Source organism: Gymnoscopelus microlampas, assembly GCF_963454915.1.
Source record: "Gymnoscopelus microlampas genome assembly, chromosome: 14".
NCBI lineage: Eukaryota > Metazoa > Chordata > Actinopteri > Myctophiformes > Myctophidae > Gymnoscopelus > Gymnoscopelus microlampas.
In genome coordinates this window covers 4,352,391-4,376,172 of record NC_139951.1, presented here as the reverse complement: position 1 = coordinate 4,376,172, position 23,782 = coordinate 4,352,391, and the positions used below count along the sequence as shown (strand labels likewise).

The following is a 23,782-nucleotide window of genomic DNA, read 5'->3' as shown; positions in this document are numbered from 1 at the left end:
GACTGTTTCTTCACCACTGTTGCAACCCAGTTGGTAAGCAAACTCCCCCAGCATTCAGGTCTGTATGGCTCTGACCTCATCCAAGCTCACTATGACAAACTAGGGGCTAAAAAAGAGTCCTTCTCATTTAAACCTCTAATGACTGAAGACGTGCAAAACAAACTCATCGCCCTACAGCCAAACAAGGCCACCGGACTTGACAACATCCCCACCAGATTCCTCAGAGATGCAGCTGTCTCTATTGCTCCCATAGTAGCCCATATTACAAACTTATCCATCAGTCAGTGTCACGTCCCACAAGAATTCAAATTGGCAAGAGTAATCCCCCTATATAAAAAAGGAAGCAAATTAGATCCTGGCAACTACAGGCCTGTTCCCATCCTTTGTTCCATCTCAAAGGTCATAGAGTGATTCATCCTAGAACAAATCAACAGCTACCTCGGCGGGGTGCAATACGTTAGTCCTACAGCGCATTCCTCCGACAGCGCAGTGCTCCGACATTAAACAGTAAACCCGAACCAAACCCGCACCCTAACCCTAACCGCACGCGGATGCCACATAGTCGGAGAAAAGGTCTGTCGGATTAACGCATGCCTCCCCCTCGGCAAGCGTAAACTGTTGTTTGAATTCCAATCGGGCTTCAGAACATCCCAGTCCACTGACACATGCCTACTGTATTTGACCGACTACATCAAACGTGAGGTAGACTCGGGCAAATACTGCGGCATGGCCTTGCTGGACCTCCAAAAGGCGTTTGACACTGTAAACCACTCAATTCTACTTGATAAGCTGAGGGCGATTGGTTTTGATTGCACATCACTAAACTGGATGAGATCTTACTTGGAGGGTAGAGAACAAGTGGTTGACAAATACCTGACAGGTGAAAACATGACAACAAAGGTGGTCAAAAGAGTAAACCAGAGAACCAGATTTATGGGCAGAGTTTCCTCTTTTGTCAACCCTCAGGCCCTCAGGACCCACTCAGGGGCCCTGATTCAGACCCTTTTTGACTATGCTTGCTCCTCTTGGTACTCCAACACCTCAGTGTCACTGAAGACTAAGCTTCAAACCAACCAAAACAAACTGATTCGACTACTCCTCGGACTGGGACCCATAACCCACCTCGCTCCCACTCATTTTGCCAGCCTAGGCTGGCTCAGGTTGGAAGACAGGGTTAAACAACTAAAAATGGGACTGGTCTTCAAAATTGTAAATGCAGATTTGCCCGAAATGCCCCCTAAACCCGCATATCTGTCTAAATACCTCCAAAAAGTGAATGACACCCACAGTCACGAAACTAGAGGGAGCGTAAACAACAATCTGTTACCACCCACCCATAAAACAAACATGGGCAGATTCTCCTTCTACAGCACAGGCACCAAGGTATAAAATAGTCTAACCCCATCCTTCAAAAAATGCAGTTCGCTGGGCTCATTTAAAACAGCCCTAAAAACTCATCTTTCTGGAGGCCAAAAGAGGCAGTCGACCCCCCCCCCCCCTTTCTCTTTACATGTTTTTTTTAAGAGGGTTTAGGACCCATCCGTGGTGAAAGTTTTTCTTTCCGTCGTGAAAATTTGTCTTTCACTGTGACGCCATGCTGTGGAAAACACGCCCATAGGCTAATCTTTGCAGGACGTGCTGTGATTGGCTAGCGAGACACATGATGAAATTAACTTCAAACTTCGCAGACGCGCTGTGATTGGCTAGCGAGACGCATGATGAAATTAATAACAATGTAAAAAATGTAAGCACGTCACTTCGCAGGACGTGCTGTGATTGGCTACCGAGATGCATGATGAAATGAATAAAATAGCACCGCTCACTTCACACTGGGTGTGATTTTTTTAGCGGCGCCAGCCGCTCTATATCTGACTTAGTCCGTGTGCGTGTATGTCCGGGTGTATGTCCGTCCGTATGTCCGTCCGATTGGTAAAGCTTCACGTGACACGTGGCTGGGCTATAAACACATATTGATGATAACACGGGGCTCATCAAAGGCGCCGCTTCTTCACACAGGGTGTGATTTTTAGCGGCGCTAGCCGATCCTGCTCTATACCTGACTTTGTCCGTGTTCACCGTCAACGCTCTGATTGGTCAGACCCGTCAACGCTCTGGTTGGTCAGACCCGTCAACGCTCTGATTGGTCAGACCCGTCAACGCTCTGATTGGTCAGACCCGTCAACGCTCTGATTGGTCAGACCCGTCAACTCTCTGATTGGTCAGACCCGTCAACGCTCTGATTGGTCAGACCCGTCAACGCTCTGATTGGTCAGACCCGTCAACGCTCTGATTGGTCAGACCCGTCAACAAAGTGATTGGTCAAGCTTAACGTGACACGTGGCTATAAACACATTATAAACACATATCGATGACAAAATGTATCAAAGGCGCCGCTACCTTCACACTGGGTGTGATTTTTTTACATGCTTTTAGCTTTTTTCCTTTTTTTGAACATGGTGTTATTCTTTTCTGTAATTTTATGTTGATATTTGAACTGTTTGGTTGCTACTATATATGTCTATGAAATTAATACCAAGGACCCCAATGGAAACAAGTCTCCAAGAACTATTTTGGACGGTCCTTTTAGACAAAAGTATTATTATGTAATTGTGATGTTTTACATTATTTTTGCCTAATACAAATTTCAATCAATCAGTCAATCAAAGCTCACACGGTACCTTTGCCCCGTGGTGAGATAATTATGTAATTAATATTAATATGTTTTTATCGATACATTTCCTCTCAACTAAATTGCCAGTTAAAATTGTATTTTGGTGGTCCTCAATGGTGTCATAATTCCTGATTTATACTTAACCGTGTATCAAAAATAGAGTAATAAGTCCTTCCTATCGCTCACTCGCTCTTCAATCTCTGTGTGGAGAGGTTGGGAGGGGTTGGCCCTGATGGCCTCCAGTTTCCTGTGCAGTGGTGGAAAGTAACTAAGTACTCAAGTACTATACTTAAGTACAATTTTGAGGTATTTGTACTTTACTTCAGTATGTCCAATTTCCAATACTTTTACTTCTACTCCATTACAACTCAAAGGCAAATATTGTTATACTTTTACACCACTACAATTATTTGAAAATTCTTTTTTTTTTACCTTTTCAACTGGTCACAGAAAATGTATATCTGTTATGATCGCTCGTCCGACCGTTTGTAAACGCAAACGGTTTGTAAACACAAACGGTATCAGTGGGCGTCGCCCAGAGAAAAAACAATCCAACGGCGACCGCCCCTTGCCTTGTAACAGCATGTTGAAAATAGCATTTCTCGCGAAATGCAGGGCAAAAAAAGTAAACTCAGGAAAACGCTAAACAGGAAGTGGACGGCGGCGGAAATCTTCGGATGACGTGATTGCCGGATCCGTGTGAGTAGAGAATGAAAAGGGTCACTCGGGTGATAGAGAGCGGCGATAATGAGTACTTTTATTTTTGTACCTTAAGCATATTTTTTATACTTTTGTACTTTTACTCAAGTAAATTTTGAATTCCGGACTTTCACTTGTAAGGGTACGGTCCCAGCAAAATACGGTCGGCCGCTGTTAAACGCAGGTTGTGCGCGGCCATAGTTTTTTGCAGCCATGCAACAGCTACAACTAGTTGCTTTATCGCAATCACCATGTCGCTTCCTGAGTCTTGGGACGGTCCGCCTTTGACTCGCCCGATTGGACAGAGGAGGAAAATCAGCATAGCGCGCATAAACGCAAGATGTGCGCGGCACGCGGAAATATACACAAGAGCGCGAATCCATGCATTTACATTGACAAAGCATTGTCAGATTCCGTCCGAGAGGTAAAATAAAAGTGCGGTGGGACAGGCCAGGCTCATGTCTATTATTGTACTGTGCTGCTGTGTTGGTTCGAGTCGAATACAGAAGATACCATTCAAAGAAGAAGTGTAGCCCGCTCATTCCCACGGCACAGAAGGACTGGACAACGCTACCAAGCTATAGGAAATAAGGGTTACAATGTTTGTTTGGACACCTGAAATGCAAACGGACTGCATTACAAAGGACTCTTTTTGTTTTGGTGTGTAAACACTGTCCCATCATCAAATGGATATTGGTGCCAGCCGTGTCCTCTGATGAAGCCATAACTTCTGTGATTTCAGTCTGACACAGTGGTGGAAAAAATACTCAAATTCTTTACTTAAGTAAAAGTACCAATACTGCAATATAGACATACTCTGTTACAAGTAAAAGTCCAGAATTCAAAATGTACTTGAGTAAAAGTACAAAAGTATTGGCATCAAAATTTACTTAAAGGGCAAGACCACTTTGGTAGAGGTTTGGGTTGTGTATTTACCTTGCCATGATGTAACTTCAAAGGTGGACAAGAAATCAAAAATAATTGCTCCATTGATTCGAAATTGATAATTCAAAATATTCTCCTCATTGACTTACATTGTACGGTAAAACAGCTCTCAAAGTCACTCTTTTAGCACATAAACAAACACAAACAAAGTTGATTCAGACAATATAGAACATCACCAAACCCAGTACTGTTTGTTTTTTTAATAAAAATGTTAACTTCCTGTTGATTTTGCTCATCATATAGGAATACTGATATATTATTCATTTCAGCTGTTACAATTCCAAACATGCAAACATGACCCGCTTTAATTACTTCAGTCTACATTAGTAGCTTAATGACTATAAAAATTCTATTGTCTTTTTTATGTCCAATGTGTTTGTATTTACGTTCATAAAGTTGTCATAAGTATAACTAAATGCATTTGAAATTAAATACAAATTTTACTTTTCAGGATTCCAATTCAAAAATAGCACAAAAAAAATCTCAATTCCAATTCAAAAATAGCAAAAATAGCCGATCTCAAAACTCAAAACGCGTCGCACTGCGACGCGTTTTGAGTTTGTAGATCGGCTATTTTTGATTATTATTTTTTTGCTTGTAGATTGGCTATTTCTGGTACTTTTGTGTGACATAGAATGGCGAAGTATGGCATTCATTTACGAAAAAAGTTAAAATACGGAGATAAGACGTGTCTGCCCGACAGTGTACGCAATGTGGCCCTCTGGAGTGAGTGTGGAAATATAGTGGCTCTCTCCATCATCACCCCTGGTCTAGACTGCACCTCACAATCCCCTCTGGTGACGGCCCTTGTACTGACGCCCGTGTCGGCCTTCCGTTTCACAAGATAAATGGTTGTTTAAAGGGATAGTTCACCCCAATTTGTTTTTTTGTCATTAGTCATTTGTCACCGACTAGTCAGAGAGACTTGAATTCATGGATATATTTTTTCCATTCCTAAGCCAATAATTTGATGACCAGCAGTTCCGGTAGGAGACACAAAGGAGACTCTTTGTGTCTCCTACCGGAACCCACTGTTGGTCAATTGTTGGCTTAGGAATGTGACAAAAACAAACAAAAAAAATATCCATGAATTCAAGTCTCCATGGGGTGACTAATCGATAGAAAAAAGGTCATTTTGGGGTGAACTATGACTGATAGTTGATGATGGTTTAAAAGAAGTTTACAAGCAGGAATAGATTCAGGTTGGGGTTTAGGATTAGACATTTTAGAGGTTACCTTTAGAGGTTGGAGTTATGTCCAGTTTAAACTTGTCACGCACTGAGAATAGCTGATCCAAACTCACAACGTGTCGATGTGCCGCGCGTTGTGAGCTTGCTAGATCAGCTATTTTTAGGCTACTGACTTGGGGTTAAAGATTCATGAAATTGTCATCTAAAAAAAGTTTAGTAACACACAACACGTGTGGCGTGTGTGTGTGTGTGTGTGTGTGTGTGTGTGTGTGTGTGTGTGTGTGTGTGTGTGCGTGTGCGTGTGCGTGTGCGTGTGCGCGTGTGTGTGTGTGTGTTCCTGCCCTGGGCTATTGTGTATTATGTTGACACTTGACTTGACACATTGGTCTTACAGTACAGTATGTATACACACATATGTGTGCGTTTCTGTATGCAGCCAATGATATGCACACACACACACACACACACACACACACACACACACACACACACACACACACACACACACACACACACACACACACACACACACACACACACACACACACATACACACACACATACACACCAAAATGTTGAGGCCCTCACAAGTATAGTGATGCAAACATGTGTGTACACAGTAATTGAGTGTTTTTTTCTGCATATGCGTGCATATCCAGGCACAGATGATTTGTGTCACTCCCCCTCTGGCTGTGTGTGTGTGTGTGTGTGTGTGTGTGTGTGTGTGTGTGTGTGTGTGTGTGTGTGTGTGTGTGTGTGTGTGTGTCCTCCCATGTGTGGAGGTTAGACATGATGAGGACAAAACAGAAGGACAGCAGCCAGTCAGAGCCTCGAATAACACACTCACACTCTAACATACAGTACGGACACAAACGTTCATATTGTCCTCTTATCTCCATATTATAACTTTTTGGGCATGCTGATATGCCCATATATGGAGATCTCTGTATCCGTCAGTCCTCGTCCATGTGTATGCCCTTATATGGAGATATCTGATGTCATTGGAGCTGACTGATTTGTTGAGGTTAGACAACACACTCCATTGCGACGTGCGACGTAGGTGTGAGGGCCACGTAGCGGCCCCAACTCTAGATGTGAGGGCCTGGAACCAAGCCATGCAGTCCTCCTGGTGGACTCCTGGTGAATCAAGACCATAAAACACTTGATTCTGTGTCAAAAAACATTTGAATATTTAATTATATTATACTATAATAAATAAAACATGTTGCGGTTTAAATTTAGACCCTGAATTAGACTTGAATTTTTGACACTGAATCAAATCAAGTGTTATGGTCTTGATTCACCATGGAGCCTGGATGGCTTGGTTCCAGGCTTAAAATAATTTCCGGAAATCTCATTGGAAAGAATAAATGGGTTTTCTATCTGTGGCGCCACACAGCAGCCATATTGGAAAGAATTTAGGCATCTTCTTACTTCCCTCACAGGTGTTACTGATGATTCTAATGAAGGCTCTGTTCCATTCTGGTCAAACAGAGTCTGGGTGCTGATATTGTGCATGTTGGCTCACTGGAAACACTCTGTTACACCAGTGGGTCTCAACTTGGGGTCCAGGGACCCTCATGGTTCCTAGAGGAGGTTCAAAATAGCCTGTAACTCTGAGAGTGTACGGTCCATTTGGTTCCATTTGTACACTCTCAGAGTTATGGGGGTCCTTGAAATTAAAAGGTTTGAGAACCACTGTGCTACACTAAATGGAACAGAGCCTTCGAATCATTGGTAACACCTGTGAAGGAAGTACAGTAAGAAGAGGCCCAAATTCTTTACAATATGGCTGCTCTGCATAGAGCCCAGACAAGCTAGAGAATAGAGGTGGAACACTTGTTTTGAATTTGCATTTCCAATTTAGTACTCTCGTCCAGATGCGACTTACAAAAGTGCAAAGTCGGAGCAAGCGACCGGAGCATTTGTCAAGCGGTGACAGGATAAGTGTTGGGAGTAATTAGAGTGTGAGGGGAACAAGGAAAGAAAGGATAAACTACACAACTAGCGTCAGTCTGAGTGGATTAGGAGGCGGCGCTGACGCAGAGCTGTGTACAACATGGCAACCGGTGGTTGCTGCACTCTGAAAGGTCACTGTGTTTATACCTGAGGAGATGCAGGTGACATTTTGCATTCCTTTGTAGACTCATTTTCCACCAGTTTCGCCACCTATCAAGATCTCAGAAACAGTAATAGTAATAGTTTCCCAAACAGTGGGTCGGGACCCATTTTTTAAAACAAGTTTCATCAATTAAAAACAATTCCAGCATTTTTCAAAAGTATTTCATAAATAAAAAATCACACACAGTGTGAAGAGAGTGGTGCCTTTGAATTAGTGTAACTGGTTGCATCCTTGTGTTGCAATCAGCTGCAGGCTGCAGCTGTTGAGGCCGTGCTCAAACGGACGGACGGACGGACGGACGGACGGACGGACCCACACACACGGTCAAGTGTAGGAGTGGCAGGCACCACTAAAAAAAAAAAATCACACCCTGTGTGAAGGAAGCGGTGCCTTTGGGGCGGGCCTTAACTCATTTCAATGCGTCCCTATTGGTGGTCTGAGTCCACTTACCAAATTTGTACTTGGGAGCATGCTGCAAACTGGAATGATGGTTGTTTAAAGCCCAGCCAATGGGCAGACAGAGGGGGCGGGGCTTAAGTAATGACAGTTAGTCCCTATTGCTGGCTTTAGTCCATGTACAAAATTTGTACTCCATAGCATGCTGCGAACTTGAGTTATGGCTGTTTGAAGGCCAGCCAATGGGAAGACAGAGGGGGCGGGGCTTTAGCAATTCATGCTGGGCCCTATTGGTGGTCTAAGTCCACATACCAAATATGGACTTGGTGGCATGCTGCAAACTGGAGTTATAGCTGTTTAAAATCCCGTGCTCATCCCGTGCTCATACGGGCGCGGGGGGTCCCTGGACCCCTCTTTGATAACTTCATCAATTCATGCTCGTGCCTATTGGTGGTCTAAGTCCACATACCAAATGTGGACTTGGTGGCATGCTGCAAACTGGAGTTATAGCTGTTTAAAATCCCGTGCTCATCCCGTGCTCATACGGGCGCGGGGGGTCCCTGGACCCCTCTTTGATAACTTCATCAATTCATGCTCGTGCCTATTGGTGGTCTAAGTCCACATACCAAATGTGGATTTGGTGACATGCTGCAAACTGGAGTTATAGCTGTTTAAAATCCCGTGCTCATCCCGTGCTCATACGGGCGCTGGGGGTCCCTGGACCCCTTTTTGATAACGTCATCAATTCATGCTCGTCCCTATTGGTGGTCTAAGTCCACATACCAAATTTGGACTTGGTGGCATGCTGCAAACTGAAGTTATAGCTGTTTGCTTCTTTGCCGTGCTCATCCCGTGCTGAAACCGCCGGCCGGACGGACGGACGGACGGACGGACGGACATACAAAAGTCAAAAGCCACGTATAGAGCGGTTGGCACCGCTAATAAAACGAAGAAATAGTGAAAATAGCAGATCTGCAAGCTCACAACATGGTGCGAGGCGATGCGTTGTGAGATTCTAGAGTTGCTATTTTTCAGTAGTTTGGTCCCAGGCAAAATAATGTCTGATTTCAGTTTTTGGTCACAAGCTAAATAGTTTGGGAACCACTACTATAGTGAGTATTACATAGGATATCCCCCTTCAGCTCTACTTTTCAATGCAAATTATGAATGTCACAGGAGTGTTGTTCCAAATACTGTACATTTACTGCACTGCTTTGTTTTGTTTTTTTTGTTTTTTTCAGTACATTTACTCAAGTACTGTACTTAAGTACAATTTGAGGACAAATCACAACAAGTAAAACTTGTTGTGATTTGGCACTTTAATAAAATTGAATTGAATTGAATTGAAAATAGTTACTTAGATAGATTTGGATTGTTATTACAAAACATACATTAACCACTTCAGCCCTATACTTCAGCTATTTGAAAGTAGACGATGTACAAGCTCACAATCCGTCAAATTTTCACAAAAACAAAAAAAGAGCAGATCTATAGCCAAAGAAATCTAAAAATGTGATTTTTGAATAGCCAAAGAAATCTAAAAATGACACCGATGCTCTCCCCAGTCTTAATAAGTTAAAGGGATAGTTCACCCCCAAAAGATTTTTTTTTTTTTTTTACATTACATTACAGTCATTTAGCAGACGCTTTCATCCAAAGTGACTTACAATAGACAATAGTCACCCCATGGAGACTTGAATTCATGGATATTATTTTCTGTGCGTGTCGACCGCACAGGCCACATAATGTAACACTGACACTGACACCTCTCTCCACCTCTCCCTCCCTGTTAGGAGAGCCAGCGTCCAACAAGGAGAACAACTGTCTGAACGCGGCGAAGGCGTGCAACCTGAACGACACGTGCAAGAAGTACCGCTCCGCCTACATTAACCCCTGCACCACCCGGGTGTCTGCCTCCGAGGTCTGCAACAAACGCAAGTGCCACAAGGCCCTGCGACAGTTCTTTGACAAGGTAAACGCAGTGGTTATCCAACTTTGTCTGTGCCAAAGACCCCCAAAATGTATAGTTAGCACTTTACAATAATGACCCGTTATAAAGCATTTATAAACGTTTATAAGCAGTTTGTAGACTATTAACAAATCATTAACAAACTGTTTGTTGACATTCGTAAATGATTACTAAAACCTTTATAACTACAGTTACAAATCATTTATAAAGTATTAGTAAGTAGTGAACTATTCATGAATAAGCCATTTATATACATCTGTAAATGATTATTAAATCCTTTGTAATGACCCATTCTAAAGCATTTATAAACGTTTATAAGCAGTTTGTAGACTATTAACAAATCATTAACAACCTGTTTATTGACATTTGTAAATGCTTACTAAAACCTGTGAAGACAGTTCATCATTTACAATTGTGTGTTAATGTGTTTGTTCATGTTTAACATATGCTTTGTAAAACATTCCTAAAGTATCTATAAATCCTTAGTACATGTTAGTATGTGCCCTATAGTAAAGTGAAGACAGTTCATCATTTACAACTGTCTGTTAATGTGTTTGTTCATGTTTAACATTATGCTTTGTAAAACATTCCTAAAATATCTATAAATCCTTAGAATTATCTTTCATGTTTAATATCTGATTTGTAAGACATTCGTAAAGAGTACGTTGACCATTTGCAAACGTTATCATGGGCCTTGTTGTAAAGTGAAGACTATGCATTATTATTTCATGTTTAACAATGATTAGTAAAACATGTGACATCAAAAAGTGGCAGAAGTAACGTTATAAAGTATAAAAGTGTAAAACAATTTATTAAGATATAAAATGTAGCAACTCTTGGCCACAGCACACACACTGACATTTAAACAAAGACATTCATCACAACAGAATCACAGAGTAGCAGCTTGGAGCCTCTGCAGTCACCACCTCCCAGTGCAAGTTAGCTTTAGCTGCTAAGCTAAACTGCTAAGCATGGAGGACATTACTAGCCTACACATCAAAACAAACATTGTGGATACAAACAGCCACCATCAAAATACCCCCTGGTCATAATGCTACTTCATGTGTGTAAGATTAGCCATTTTATGTTACCTCGATCACCTGCAACAAGACACTTAAAACACATAAAACATGAATTAGACATATTTCTGTCCAGTCTGCAACTGCATCACTGTTCACTTCCTCCCTAGTAGGCTACTGCAGGTGTAATGCAGGTAATCAGTGTGTTGCCAGCAGTCATGCTATGCTCATTTGAGAAGTGGTTGCTCTCTATTTTAATGACGTGACGCGCACGTCGCTTAACACCTACAGTACAGGTCACACAATGGGCAATTGATATGCATATAGGCTAATTCCTATGTTAATGTACCTGGCGTGAGTCGGGAGCCTTTGTAAACTTTGATGAAGTGTGAATTTAAAGTAGTTTTAAATCTATGCGTGTGCCTGCACATCCCCCTGGCCAAATAAGTGGTTGCTCGGCGTGCAACCCCGTCCACTGAGCATTGCACCCCTGGTTGCCAGATTTTGCAAAAGAAACAAGCGGACAGGTCTATGAAAACAAGCCCAAAAGAAGCAACTAGGCTCAGGCCCATGATAACGTCTGCAAATGGTTTACATACTCTTTACGAATGTCTTACGCATCATTTGCTTAACATGAAAGATAATTCTAGTAATTGTTTGGTGTCTGCATTCATGAAAGCCAGGTAGTTTGCAACAGGTAAGGAGAAAGTCCACATTAACAGACAGTCATACATGATGAACTGTCTTCACTTTACTGTAGGGCACATAATAACATGTACAAAGGATTTATAGATATTTTAGGAATGTTTTACAAAGCATATGTTAAACATGAACAAACACATTAACAGACAGTTGTAAATGATGAACTGTCTTCACTTTACTATAGGGCACATAATAACATGTACTAAGGATTTATAGATACTTTAGGAATGTTTTAAAAAGCATATGTTAAACATGAACAAGCTACCAATAGCTTGTATATATTATGTAACATCAGTTACAAATGATTTAATAATCATTTACAGATGTATTATACATGGCTTATTCATGAATAGTTTTACTACTTACTAATACCTTTATAGATGATTTGTAACCGTAGTTATAAAGGTTTTAGTAATCATTTACGAATATCAACAAACAGGTTGTTAATGATTTGTTAATAGTCTACCAACTGCTTATAAACGTTTATAAATGCTTTAGAATGGGTCGTTACAAATGATTTAATAATCATTTACAGATGTATATAAATGGCTTATTCATGAATAGTTCACTACTTACTAATACTTTATAAATGATTTGTAACTGTAGTTATAAAGGTTTTAGTAATCATTTACAAATGTCAACAAACAGGTTGTTAATGATTTGTTAATAGTCTACAAACTGCTTATAAACGTTTATAAATGCTTTATAACGGGTCATTATTGTAAAGTGCTACCAATTTATTCGGGCCGCGGACACCCAAGTGTGTGTGTGTAACGCCCGGGATTGGAACACGGGTCTCCCGCGTCGAAAGCCAACATCTTAGCCATTAAACCAAAGGGAATTCATACGTTACCAAACATTTCCGATATTTTCAAAAGTAGCAGATGTACAAACTCTTTCGTGCCGCGCTGCGAGCTTTGCACATCTGCTATTTTTAAATAGCCAATGGATAAAGTGGTTAAAATGATTGTGATGCTATGTTAACTACTTTTGCTGGGGACCCCCCGGATCTACAAGCTCACGATCCCTTGCGCGTTGAGAGCTTGTAGATCAGCTATTTTCACAATATTTATCTGTGGAACAGAGTCAAACTAAATGTAATGCCTCAACTCCTACAATTCCAAGTGCTTGTCAGGGTGGGGGGGTGGGTCCCCAGTTCAAATGTGATTGTTTTTGGGGGGGGTCACAGCCAAGGGCCCAGCTTCCTGCTTTGAAATTCAGTCTATATGGGAAGTGACAGTTCATATGAATGGCCTGTAGTTTTGGTGTTTTACCCCTGCTGGTGTCAGAAAGAATTTCTCTCAATGCAAGTGGGTGGGTTTTTGACAAACTTTAGACTTGATTTTCTTACCTTAATAAACATTGTCATAAATACTATATGCTTCCAGTCGCTAGTTTAAAGTCTAAAATTGACGGGATGATTTGATTGACAAGGTGGTGGACAAGCTACCCAACCAATAGCATTCATTTAGCGATTGATTTCCGGTTGCTTTTTGGTATATATTACAGATGGCGGATTTGAAAAATAGGCTTCATTTACGGTCTGTAGAGTTCTGGGGGCGTCACTTTGTCCATTTCTTTTATACAGTCTATGGTCACAGCCTGAAAAGGTCGAGAACCACTGGCTTTGGTTGTGTGCGCACTGGCCGCCTTTTAAGAAGAAAAATCGCTACCTAGAGCTCTTTATTTTTCTTTTAAAGTAAGACATAAACTAAGAATTCTGTGGACTTGGCCCCAGTCTAGATCTTTGAAATGGTCAACTAAGTATAGGGTATAAGTGTTTATTTTTGTGTGTGTGTGTGTGTGTGTGTGTGTGTGTGTGTGTGTGTGTGTGTGTGTGTGTGTGTGTGTGTGTGTGTGTGTGTCTTTCCAGGTCCCTCCTAAACACAGCTACGGCATGCTGTTCTGCTCGTGTCCACCGGGGGACCTGTCGGCGTGCGCCGAGCGCAGGCGACAAACCATCGTCCCCATCTGCTCCTACGAGGACAAGGACACGCCCAACTGTATGACCGTGCAGAACTCATGCAAGACCAACTACATCTGCAGGTACACTCCCATAACTGTATGACTGTACTAGACCAACTACTTCTTCTGGTACACTCCTATAACTGTACTGTACTATGCTCCCCGTGATGGGAGGAAGTCATATGTCATAGGATGTCATGGATGTCCATATTTGGTCACTACAGTGTAGTTTGGTCACTACATGATGACATCATCAATCATGGCAAGAAGAAGGAGTACTAGCAATTATTCCACGGCCGCCAAATTGTTACAGTTCCTTAAAGGGGCATGAAAACAACTTTTTAAAAGATGTTAACAGATATACAGCCGTTGATTGTGACGGAGAACAATAATATAAGTACATTTCTATATACTTTTGTGCATTGGTAGTTTGCTGAAATGCGTTTGCTGTTTCCCTGCTCCTTGGTTGAAAATAAATATTTGACGCAACTCATTGGATATTAGCTCACACGGTGCCTTTGCCCCGTGGTGACATTGACATATTGAATTAATAATAATAATATTAATCTCTCTCTCTATCTCTTTCCACACAAGATCGTTAATGACATCTTGGTGTTTGGAAAGCAGTGTTAATTTTGACAGCAAATTTTGATTTATTTGTAGTCATAGTCTTTTGAACAACATTCCTTTTAGTTTTAGTCCTATTTTAGTCGCCTGAAATGTTTTAGTTTTAGTCTAGTTTTAGTCAACTAAATTGACAGCTGATTTAGTCGATTAAAATTGTATTTTGTCGGGCCTCAATGGTGTCATAATGCCTGATTTATACTTAGACATGTCAAAAATAGAGTAATAAGTCCTTCCTATCGCTCACTCGCTCTTCAATCTCCGTTTGGAGAGGTTGGGAGTGGTTGGCCCCTGATGGCCTCCAGCTTCCTCTGCAGTGGTGAAAAGTAACTAAGTACATGCACTCAAGTGCAATACTTAAGTACAATTTTGAGGTATTTTTTACTTCACTTGAGTATTTCTAATTTCCAATACTTTTACTTCTACTCCACTACATCTCAGAGTCAAATATTGTATTTTTACTCCACTACATTTATTTGAAAACTTTAGTTACTTTGTAGATTTTGATTATTATTAGAAAACATACATTAACCACTTCAGCCCTATACATTTTGGCTATTTGAAGATAGCAGATCTACAAGCTCACGCTTGTAGATCTGTTATTTTCAACAACAAATATATATGCATTTTTTTACATATTGAAACATTCTGCAAAATGAGCACTTTCTACTTTTGTTACTTTAAGTACATTTTGATACCAATACTTTTGTACTTTTAATGAAGTGAGTTTTGAATTCTGGATTTTTACTTGTAACCGAGTATATTTCTACATTGCAGTATTGATACTTTTACTTTAAATTGCACTTTTTCCACCACTGCTGTCTGCCATGCATTTCTATGGTACTGGTTGCTGCTGGTTGTCCCCAGATCTAAGCTTATACTCAGGGGTATCGAGCCTTCTCTGTGGCTGCCCCAAAGCTCTGCAATGAACTCGCCCTCCATGTCAAGCTGGCCCCCTCACAGTTTTTAAAACTCCTCTTAAAGGGATAGTTCACCCACAAATGTACTTTTTTTCCTATCAATTACACACCCCATGGAGACTTGAATTAATGGAGATTTTTTTGATGAGTGCCAGCGGCGGCTCCGGTAGGAGAGACACAAAGTGTCAACTTTGAGTCTCCTACCGGAGTCTCCTACCTGTCATCAAATTATTGGCTTAGGAATGCGACAAAAAAAAAAAAAACTCCATTCATTCAAGGCTTCATGGGGTGTGTATTTGATATAAAATAAGTCATTTTTGTGGTGAACAAACGAGTTGCAACTGAAACGAAGGTCATTTTGACTATAATTTCAGTTCATTTTAGTTAGTTTTGTAAACACACATTACAGTTTCAGTTAGTTATAATTTTGTTTATTATTCTAGTTTTTATCTAGTTCAGTTAACTGAAATGTTTTTACATTTTTGTTTTCGTTATTTCGTTCATTTTCGTTACTTTAACCTTGATATAGACGTCCTCTCCTTCTTTACATAACCTTGTAGGAGTGAGGATAGTCAACTTTAGCATCACACATTAGCATCTTTCCACCGGTCATCAAATTATTGGCTTAGGAATGTGACAACAACAAAAATATCTCCATGGCTTCATGGGGTGTGTAATTGATAGAAAATAAGTCATTGTTGGGGTGAACTATGCCTTTAAGGCCATTCCACACCAATGCAACTACTTAAAACTGCCATTTGGGGATAATGGTTGCAAATAGTTGCAAGGAGTTGCATTGGTGTGGACTGGCCTTAAAATTCCCAAGCTTTTACAGTTTGAGTTTTACTTTTATTTTATGAGTTTTATTTGTGTTTCATGAGCTCCTTCATGAGTTTATTTGTGTTTGTAATCTTTTTACTTATACGATTCTCTCTGCTTTATTGTGTTTCTTGAACTCTTATTTGTGTCTCTTCGACATTTTCTGTAAAGCACTTTGGTCAACTCTGTTGTTTTTAAATGTGCTCTATGAATAAAGTTGGATTGGATTGGTAAAGATGCACTGGTGCGCTCCTCTTCCCAAGCGCCCGAGCATAGCGCTTCAGTGCTCCCTGTTTTTTGGGGGAACGTAAACCTATGTTCCCTCAGCCCTATGTTCCCCGAAAACTAACACTAACCCCAACCCCAATCTGGGAACCCATTCCCTTTGTTTTTTGCCTCTGGGGGCGCCACCTCCTTTTTTGTGTAGAAACAGGAACTAGGGTTTGGCTCCTCCGCTTCTTAGTCCTTAGTCCACTTCCTCCCTGGGACTTCTTTATTCCTACTAACAAAGACACTACATGTTTAGGGCAATGGTGCTGAGAGATTCTGCTGTTAGCAGAACAGATTCTGCTGTTAGCAAAATCTGTCTCTGTCACATTTTTTTGGTGCAGCGCAAGCTGAAAACAGTTAGATCTTTGGAGCGGAGCGCCGGGTTTTTGACGGTTCTGATTGCGTCTGACAACACTCGTAATTTACGCCCCGATGTTGAACCGTTACCACGACCCCACACGACTGTTTTGGGGCGAGCTACGTCAGAGGACGTGCCTGCAACTGCCATAAAACTGCTAGGGGAAATGAATCGAATTCATTTCAATCCAAAAGGCTTATACATATTGAGAGAAACAAAAACAAAGGGCATTTTGACTATAATTTCAGTTTGTTTTAGTTAGTTTTGTAAGCACACAATACAGTTTCAGTTAGTTATCGTTTTTTGTATTATTATAGTTTTTATTTAGTTCAGTTAAGGAAAATGTTTTTTACATTTTAGTTTTCGTTATTTTCTTCGTTTTCGTTAACCATAACAACCTTGATATAGATGTGCTTTCCTTCTTTACATAACCTTGTAGGAGTGAGGATAGTGAATAGCGTTGCACACACATACCCGCAACTCATTGCAGTGGTTGTCACACGTTTTAATTTCAAGGAGAACCAGTTTGACATGCATTAGTCCACAGATCATTTTCTTTTGTTCTCTTGTATGGACCTTTTTTGTCTGTTGTTGTTGGTTGTCATGGCTACCAGTTCCCACCTGAGGTTGTTTGGGAGTTCCGACTGATCCAGACGGTACTGAATGACTTATAGCTTGCATAGCGTCTTGAGACTGGGACTCAAGTCTAAGACCAACAGGCCCTCGTCAGAGTGTGTGGGGTTCATGTGTTTGTATCCTCCATAGAGGATGATACGATCTCCCACCATGCAACAGCACATAACAGACCTCCAATACCTTCGGCTCCCCTTGGGTCTAACCTTCTTCCAGGAGAAGGTCTCTGGGTTGAATTTCCACAGATCAAATGTCTGTCCAGCGTTATAGCCACCAAGTATGTACAGCTCTCCATTGTAGGTAAAGGCTGAATGAAACCATCGTTCTCCTGCATGAAGCTGTGCAGAAGACGTGTTCAGCCAGCAGTTGGTCTCTGTGTCAAACACCCAGATATTGTTGTGTCCTCCCACGCCGAATACAAACATCTTCGTCCCGATGATGTTGGCAGAGTGACATACTGAAAAAAGTGGTGGAATTCCCCTGGCGTTAATTGAAGACCAGACCATTGTGGTGGTGTCCAGCTTGTAGATGTCATTAGGGATAGTCTGCTGCTGGCTGATGCCTCCATAGATGTACACAACCTTCCCCAAGACGCAGGCTGAGTGCTTGTACCTCCCCTCTGGAACGGCCCCAGAAACCTTGGTCTTCAGCCATCTGTGGGTGTCCACATCAAATGAATAAAGCACGTTGCAGAAAGGATACCCTCCCCAGATGTAGATGACATCTTCTACCAGCACGGCTGTGTGGCCCACAGGGTGACGTCCTCCTCTTCCAGATGTCACTGGGGGCATCCTCATCCAGTCCAAAGACACTGTGTTGAAGACGTACACTTCCATCTTGGCCATGTAGTACTTGTTGGGAGATTCTCCAAATGAGTACACCTTGTGCTCCACTGCAACAGCAACATGATTCATCTCCCGTCCTCCTTTCAGATGAACTGTCCAGCGCAGCATTCCCACACCTACCACTCACTGTACGATGGAATGGATTTAGATCAATGGGGTGTGTTGCAGCGATCACTTCACTTCAGGGGTTTCAGCTCACAACTTTTACCAATACTCAGGCTGAGGGTGTGGAAACAAAGGAATAAAAAGTCCAGGGAATTCACTTTAAATGTTGTTATCTATGTGATTTCAAAGACAGCTATTTGAGCGCTTTGGTTGTCAGGTCTTCACGATTGCTCATGTGATCTGTGAAAGATATTCCACGTTCCTTTTATACTATGCTCGCCGTGATGGGAGGAAGTCATATGTCATAGTATGTCATGGGATGTCCATATTTGGTCATTACAGTGGAGGACATAATGACATAATCAATTATGAAGAAAAAAACAAAGTCTTACGGTCATTACATACCGGCGATTATATTAAAAGACGCTTTTTCGCTTTGCTTTTTCGCTTTTTCGCTCCGTGGAAGCTTGCATTGACTTTATAAGGTTTTAAAAAAAAAAACATATTATTCGCAAAAAAAAACGCCCCCGGTGTGTAAGGAGCTTTAAGCTGCGTTCAGACCTAATAAAGCTGATAAAAAAAAAGCAGAAATCCATTTTGATTAGCTTTTTTTTATCAAACTGGGCGCGTCCAAGGTACCTGTCACTCAAGTCGCCGCTAGTATGCTTGTTTGAGCCGAGACAAAACGGGCTGTTTGAACAGATGCGCATTTTGAAGTCAAAAATGTAAAATAGCGGCTGTAGATGAGAAATACGTCTATATCTAGTAACTACATAACCTATTTATGGATTAAACATGTATAGAACGTTCATAATCAAGCTGCTACATAACTGAACGAGCCGTCCGCTCGGTACCACTGCCTGCTGTCCAGGTAGGCCGTCAGGGGAGACTCTCTCACCGCCAAGCAACACTGTCTCTCCCACAAGGCCCCACCGTTCTCCTTGGGGAGAAGAGTTCAGACCTCGGCGTGGGGGTGGTGAGCGGGTGGTTACACAATGTGCATTGTGTGCACACGCACACACACACACAAACACACACACAAACACGCGTGCGCGCGTGCACCCTGATATCTTTTGGCCATGCCAGGTGTGCCTTGGCACCAAAAAGGTTGGGAAACACCGCTATAGTTCATGTATAGTTCAAAGTAATAAACTCATTGAAGGCAGCACTTACTGCACCCTGTGTGATTTTTTTACAATAATAATGATATGCCAAAACATAAGGATGCCAGGTTGAAAGTGGATGAAAGCAAGTGATGATTTTGTGCAACATATTTAGTATTTTGGACTACCTCCTAACAGACAAGTCCTCACATCCCCCGTGTGATATTTGCTAAATATCATAACATTTTAGCATACATTGACTTGCCTTACTTATAGGCTACTGGATCTCTTCTCCATTAGCCCCTCCCTAACATTTTAGTCAAGTTGTTTTGACAAAATTGTCAATATAGTCATAGTTTTAGTCATCATAGCTTAGTTTTTGGTTTTCGTCAGTGAAAAAAAGGTAGTCGCCGAGAAAAATCGTCATAGTTTTATTCGACAAAATTAACACATTCACTGCCAGGGGTATTGACTAAACAGGCTGTAGCTTCTGACAGCAATTTTAAGCATTCTGACTAATCTTTCAAGAACCACAGAATATTTATCTCCAGTATGATCGATCCCCTGGTGGTTGCTAATCACGGAGGGTTTCACTGTTCTTCCGTGAAAACAAAAATCAAAAACATTTTGACCTCCCATTCGCTTGTTATACCCAGTTGAAAATAGCATGTTTTGCCAAAAATACATAGTAAAACACAGAAGCTGAGATACAGAATATTTCCCAAATACTTTAAACAGGAAGTGAATGGAGCAGTACATTTTTGGATCGCGTTCTCTCCTGGTTCAGTGTGAAAAACAGAGATCTCCGTCAATGGCAGTGAATGTGTTTTAACAATGGATCAGTCAGAATGCAGCTATAAGAAAATAAAAAGGCTTTTTTTGGATGATTTATCTCGCCAGCCGTCTGCGCTTGTGGAACACCCACCTTCAGCCACATGTGAACGTTGTTGTGCTACCAATAATTACATGCTGTTGAAATGCAAATTGGCGTTGAATTGTCCGCCAGAGCCCCTCATGGTAATTTCCAAAATAGATTTCCTCCGGCTTTTTATTGGGGGACGGAACGGCCTTAATCTGCACGTACTGCTGAAGAGATTATTATTTGAGACCCGGTCATTATAGAAGCTTTTACCGTGTGCGGTTTATTCTTTCAAGGCAAACCTCGCTGTGAGATCAATTTATGCACATTCTGAGTGGTTTACAGGTACACATACACAATTAATTGTTATTATTATTATTATACACGTGTCCACCCATGCAGATCCATTAAGGTTTCTAAAAGGTGGAGGAATATTTTCGTTTCTTTTGAGACAAAAGTGGTGTTATTTGCTGCGGCGTGCAATCTGAAATGGAATTGCGGCGAGCCCGTTGCGCAACGGCCTGTTTAGGTGCCACGGTTATTTTATTTTAAGTGTTTTTATCGTTTTGACGTTACGTTACATTACATTTTCTTTGTAAAACGGCATTTACATTTTTCAATTCTAGCTTTTGTTATTTCGGCAGTTTCAGTCAAAGTTATACTAGGTAACTTTAAAAAAAAAAAACTAAAGTTAACTTGTATATCTTTTGTGAGTGGCAAATGTTTCACAACCCACTCCATGAATTTCAACCCCGAAAGCCTTTTATAAATATATTTTCTATTGAAAGTGGACAGGGGATTTTTCCCCACGAAAATTACATCATGTGGCCCGGAAACGGAAATGCACCGGTTTCCTGTTCGGCCCGGAACTACCAAGCAATAACTAAAAGGAATTTTGCGATGTTTTTATGGAATTATTGGATTTGAAGATTGAGAAACAACAGCAAAAGAAAGCACAGCTCACTGTAACTAAAGCTCCACTGGCTAAGAGAAACGATCCGCTTTTTGAAACGCTTTTCTTCCGGTGAAAACAAATGGAATACTGGGTAATGCAGGAATAAACGGAAGACCTGCAGTGACGGTAATGACCAGCAGAGGTTGCTAAAAATCTTTTTTTCCACCTGCCTAATATGACTTTAACTATGATAACAGTCGTCTACAATTATTTTATTTATTTTGAGACAAAAGCGGTATTATTGCTGGGTTGTACAATCTGAAATGGAATCACGGTGAGCCCATTGCAACAGTGACCTGGTGGCTGCAGACTGCATATCATCTCTGTCGGATGGAAACCTCATAACGTCCAAAACTGTTACTTTTCAGGATTCAAATTCAAAAGTATCAAAAGTAGCAGATCCAGAAGCTCGGAACGCGTCGCGAACTTGTGGAGCTGCTACTTTTGATACTTTTGTGTGACGCTGTAGTATGGTCGATTAGGGCGTTAATTTACCAAAAAAAACACAAGTTAAAATATGGAGTTACGAGGTTTCTGCTCGACAGCAACGATATATGCTGTTTTACAATGATAACACCTACCAGTGTGTGTTTGTGGTGGAGATGGCACCACTCAAGTCAAGGTTCAAGGTATCTTCATTCGTACATCTTGCGTAGGGGGAGGGGTATATATAAGAGTAATTATTTTGTTCTGGTTTCCTCAGCAATTGTTTTGTTAGTTGTTTTTTTGCTTTTTACCCCTTTTTCTCTCCAATTTAGTCGTTATGCCAATTGATTCCTCCCCATATACCTTTTCGAGCCGCCACGATCATCCGTTCCATAGTTGTGGGCAGTTGAATGTAGGCTGTTTTTGCCAAAACACAACAGAAACAGGGGAAAAGTCATTCTTCCAGATCGAATTACAACAATCGAGAGAACGGTTTGTTTTGCGATCACCTGACCCGCTGCTTTTCTCCTTCACAGAGATCCAAACAGTGACCCATAGGCAAGCAAACAGCGCCATCTGGTGGAAAACCACTGAAAACACAAAATCTCGTCATTCTCGTCATTGACGGTGTGGGCCATAGCAAAATATGACGAGAAATCTCGTCATTGGCAGCCAAAGACTTAAAATATTTTGCTGGGGAGCCCCTGGAACCCCCTCAAGGACCCCTGGGGGTCCCCAGACCCCATTTTGAGAACCACTGAACCAAATGAACTAGGTTCACTTCCTGAAAATATTTCAAAAATCAAAAATAACAGATGCGTTGTGAGCTTGTAGAGCGGCTATTGTTGGTCCCCGGACCTCACTTTGAGAACCATCTGGAATAGGCTGTCTGTAGGAACTCTCCCATCCTCTTTTCAAAGTTTTAATTCGACAAATACTGGAGCCAGCACGCAGGAAGTTATAAATGATGTTTTCATTATCAAACTCTTGTTTATTATCCACTGAACAAGCTCAAAGGAAGAGAGAGAAACATTTATTTGACTCCAAAGAGAAAGAGGATGACTTCATTGTCCATTTGCACAAAGCTATTGGAATTTGTCTTTCTACAATGTACTCCACTCCACTCTCTCACTCGCACGCACGCACGCACGCACGCACGCACGCACGCACGCACGCACGCACGCACGCACGCACGCACGCACGCACGCACGCACGCACACACACACACACACACACACACACACACACACACACACACACACACACACACACACACACACACACACACACACACACACACACACACACACACACACACAGGGAACGTTGTCGTCATCCATTGGTTTTTACAGACCCGTTTTGAAGCCACTATTTCGGAGAATTCAACTATTAAAGGGATAGTTCACCCCAGAAAAATACTTTTTTTTTCTATCGATTTAGTCACCCCAGGTAGGCTTGAATTAATGGATATTTTTTTGTTTTTGTCACATTCCTAAGCCAATCATTTGATTGCTGCCGGTCATCAAATATTTGGCTTAGGAATTCGACAAAAACAAAAACAAATCATGAATTCAAGTCTCCATGGGGTGACTAAATTGGTAGAAAAAAAACGTCCTTTTGGGGGTGAACTATCCCATTGACCTGTGCCTCCTCTTTTTGTGCTGTGTTTTTAACTAACCTTACTGTAGGCCTGTGAGCTATGGGATACCTGAATATCCCTTCAGGGATTCATAAAGTATCTATCTATCTATCTATCTATCTATCTATCTATCTATCTATCTATCTATCTATCTACTGTATCTAGCTTTCAACCATCTTGTAATTTCCGGTCCCGGAAAAGTAACTGGAAACGTTATGCTTTTGTGTGGAAGGGCAGCGAGGGCGGGTCTTCACCGAGTAGAGCCAGTAGAAGCCCTAGAAGCATACCCTACTTTATCATCATTGTTTTAATTAATGGGACCATAATTGACAAAAACGCATATCATGGTAAGAATCTCTATGCACAGCAGACATTATTGGGAAGAAATTGGGCCTCTTCCTTACTTCCTTCACAGGTCTTACCAATTATTATACTAATAATTAAGGCTCTGTTCCATTTAGTTTGGCACAGTGGTTCTCAAACCTTTTAATTTCAAGGACCCCCATAACTCTGAGAGTGTACTAATGGGACCAAATATGGACCATTGC

At 41.4% G+C, this 23,782-nt stretch overlaps 1 protein-coding gene across 1 annotated transcript in view; it reads left to right on the top strand.

Moving 5' to 3' along the window:
• LOC311059617 (GDNF family receptor alpha-1-like) overlaps positions 1-23,782 on the top strand; it is a gene marked incomplete at both ends in the record, with an annotated part of 92,096 nt that overhangs the window by 55,060 nt on the left and 13,254 nt on the right. The window contains 2 exons of the mRNA XM_084077621.1: positions 9,817-9,995; positions 13,587-13,759. Coding sequence (XP_083933747.1) covers positions 9,817-9,995; positions 13,587-13,759 — 352 coding nt within the window. The remainder of the gene's footprint in view (positions 1-9,816; positions 9,996-13,586; positions 13,760-23,782) is intronic.